This window comes from Populus euphratica, unplaced genomic scaffold, assembly GCF_000495115.2.
Source record: "Populus euphratica unplaced genomic scaffold, PopEup_1.0 scaffold3437.1, whole genome shotgun sequence".
NCBI lineage: Eukaryota > Viridiplantae > Streptophyta > Magnoliopsida > Malpighiales > Salicaceae > Populus > Populus euphratica.
This window is the reverse complement of record NW_011503250.1, coordinates 306-3,815: the sequence shown is the minus strand read 5'-3', so window position 1 is coordinate 3,815 and position 3,510 is coordinate 306. Positions and strand designations below refer to the sequence as shown.

Here is a 3,510-nt window from a genome sequence, read left to right as displayed (position 1 = left end):
GAGAGAGGGAGGGAGAGAGACCTATTCTGTTATTTCATTTTCTGCATAAATCCTTCTCTTTCGAGGTTGTTACACACACACACACACACACACACACACACATATATATATATATAAAAAGTTAACAACCAGCTACACGTGGCTGTATTTTAATTCTTCTGGAATTCAACTAAATAAAACGTGCGTTTTTAATTCAAATGCGTAGTCCCCTTTTTTTCTGACTTCTTCCTGCTCAAATTGCTTCTTCTCCAACCATCCCCTCCTTAGAATTAAGGACCTGTAACAACAATTCTAATTCCAGAAATGCTTGTGGCAGATTAACTCCCATGATAGATGAACAAGTGAATGAAAGAAGTTAGATTTTCAAGAGCAATTTGGGTTGTCATTAATGTATTTAACAAATTTTCTCAACCAAAATCTTATAAATTAAACTGCCAGTTACTGATTTATGATAGCAATTTTGCATCTAATACAGCCTAGTTGGTAAAGTTTAAGCTTAATTCCTTTAAAAAATATGTCTAGATGTTCTGTTCTTGCTGGCTCGATAGGAGTCATCAAATGGTGTTTAGTTCAATGTTAATCATAAGTGATTTAGAGTAAAAACAAAGTTTTATTGAAGAGTTATGGAGAGCAAATGTATAATTTTTCCTGGTTTGGAATTTTGAGGGTTCTTTTCTTGTTTTTCCCTTATTTTGTGATGCATTTATTTTGTCCAGGTTAACAATGCTGGAGCTTCTGGAGTAGTAGTTGACGAGGAGCGCTTGAGGGCCATGAATATAGATCCTGAAACTTGGGTGAGCTAACCTTATTCTAAAACATGAAAGCTTTGCCAGTGAATCCCAACCAGCAAAACACAACCTTAAAACAACTGTTTCTCCGTGCAGCTTTCAGGCAAGGCAACCAACATGGTTCAACAAGTGATTAAGACATCTTATGAGACAGCAGTAGAATGCTTAAACACTAATTTCTACGGTGTCCAAAGATTAACAGAAGCTCTCCTCCCGCTTCTGCAGCTTTCCCCTTCAGGGGCCAGGATAGTTAATGTATCATCTCTCAGGGGTGAGCTATGGGTAAGTGCAGCCCACGTTCATCATTTTTTCTTTTCTTCTTTGATGGAGAATTAACAGACAGCATCACACTTTCGCACATGGATATTGTTATTGAAATGTTCATTGTGGAGTCATGTATGCATAAACCTGTTTGCATTGCTGCTAACCAATAAGCTAAAACTTGGCCTCGTTGTCTCTCTAAAGACCATGTACTTGCACAATAGTTACCTTGCAAAAACATTTGATGTTTATATGCCTCACATTAGTGGCATGTATATTCCGAGTATAACGACCATCCATATATATTGAATCCGACCCCTGCAAACTGCTCCCAAACCAAAAGTGGTGAAAGAAGCCATCTCTGCACTTCATAGAAGATAGAATTTGAACAACTTCAACATTTTGCTTAATGTTTCACTGTAAACAATGCATTATGTGCACCTGTCTCAATTAAGGCAATCATTACTTGCAGAGAATTCGAGGAGATGATCTAAGAAACGAGCTTGGGGATTTGGAGACACTGAATGAAGAGAAACTGGATTCAATATTGAAGAGATTCTTGAAAGATTTGAAAGAGAATACACTTGAAGCTGGTGGCTGGTCATTGATGCTGCCAGCTTATAGCATCTCGAAGGCCACCCTTAATGCCTACAATAGAGTCCTTGCCAAAAGGCATCCTAGCATGCTCATCAATTGCGTTCATCCTGGCTATGTCAATACAGATATAAACTGGCACACAGGACCAATGCCAGTAGAAGAGGGAGCTCGAGGTCCTGTCAAGTGTGCCCTTTTACCTGATGGAGGACCTACTGGCTGCTATTTTGATCAAACTGAAGTCGCCAGCTTTTGATCCAGCTCTTTCTACTCAGACGCTGTTGGATTTTGTCGATGCTATGAAAAGACTAATTTTTTTTTTTTTGATGATGATGAAAAAGACCACCAAATTAATAATCCTTCATGATATACTTTTTGGTTCATTCATTTCAGAACATGCTTACAAATTAAAATATAATCTTACACAAGATAAGAAGTGATTAATTTGAGGGCATTTATTTGCCACCACCTATAAAGAAAATGCCGCCGACGCAAAATATGGCAGGTAAAAACCCTTATTCTGTATACGGACTTAAGCCATTCAAATTACAGATTTTTAGCAGCTTTAACAACTTCACTCAATGGCTTTCCATCCTCAACCTCACTCGTAACATTTCCCAACGTACCTGTTACAAGAGTTAACATGAAGCACATTAAAGAACCAATAAGCATGTGCAAACACAATCATGATCTAACGCATGATCTAACAGATGCATAACCTGAAAGGTTAAGCATTGGATCAAAGCCTTGTTAAATAGGTACATCTCAAACTCCCAATTTTACGATGGACAGGGTTTCCTGATCAAAGTCTATGATTTGAGGACGCTATGACAGGAAGGCGAGCACCAACCTCTCAAGAATAGCTTCAAGTCAGTTCGATTCTGCAGGCTAGCTAGAAAGGACCCAGAACTGTAGGTGAGAAATGAGTCGGAGATATATGCAAGTCCATGTTTACTGGCTCAGAGTGTAGAGAGTAACAAGTTCTCTGCTGTCCGCGGGCATATTGTTTTTTAACTGGCAAGTCAGGAATAAAGACCGTCTATAAATGTTCTTTGCCCTGAGGAATAAAAAATGAGCCTTTTCAATACCTGGGTCTCCCCTCTGGATTCCCCATGCAGTATGACTGAAGTCTAGGCACCTTTCTACGGTAAAGAAACTCCAGTCTGGACTTTCTTTATCTAGCACTAATCCCCGTTCCAAGAAAGGCCATGATCACTTGGGCATTTAAAAAAAAGCCATAAGTAACTCCATGCTACCTACGGCCACTCATCGACCAAAGCATGCATGGAAGTGAAGCTTCGAACTAGGGTTTCTACTTTGATCGATCAATCTCTGACATTGTCTTTCGCATACATTTCCTCAATCTCACTAAGAAAAGGCATGCATCAACTACATTCAATAAGGCGGCTTGAGAATGCTTTGAGATTTCTCAGATCTCCAGTCTACAGTCCACCCTCGCCACCATCAATCCAAAGATGCATTAGAGTGGCACCAACCCAGATCACTTAGAGTTGAAAGTGATAAACCACTCGACTTAACCCAGCAAACTTCGGAAAAAGCTTGATCATTTAACTCTCTTGTAATAACATCAGGCGCAGCAACTAACGATTTACTGTCACAAACTCCAATTACTCTCAAGTAAACTCCCTGCCAATGCCAGCCCAAAACACAAAGGTTTCAACTTTCTCAAATGAAAACGTACAAAATCGATTTCGAATGCACATTCCCACTGTTACACAGAAGCCCATTTTAATGGTATTGAGCTAAAAATGGAAGAGAGTGATTATAAAGGGAACTTGTTGAACATGAAGGGATCGACAGGAGACAATGTGTTGGAGGAGTTGGCGACCAACGCCTCCACAGCCCA

At 39.6% G+C, this 3,510-nt stretch overlaps 1 protein-coding gene across 1 annotated transcript; it reads left to right on the top strand.

Annotated features, from left to right (window-relative positions):
• Positions 1–701: 701 nt before the first annotated feature.
• LOC105119737 (short-chain dehydrogenase/reductase 2b-like) lies at positions 702–2,026 on the top strand (the record flags this gene model as incomplete). Its single annotated transcript, XM_011017910.1, has 3 exons — positions 702–794; positions 885–1,070; positions 1,522–2,026. Coding segments are annotated over 3 exons (657 nt in total), but the record flags the coding sequence as incomplete, so codon positions are not given.
• Positions 2,027–3,510: the final 1,484 nt, after the last annotated feature.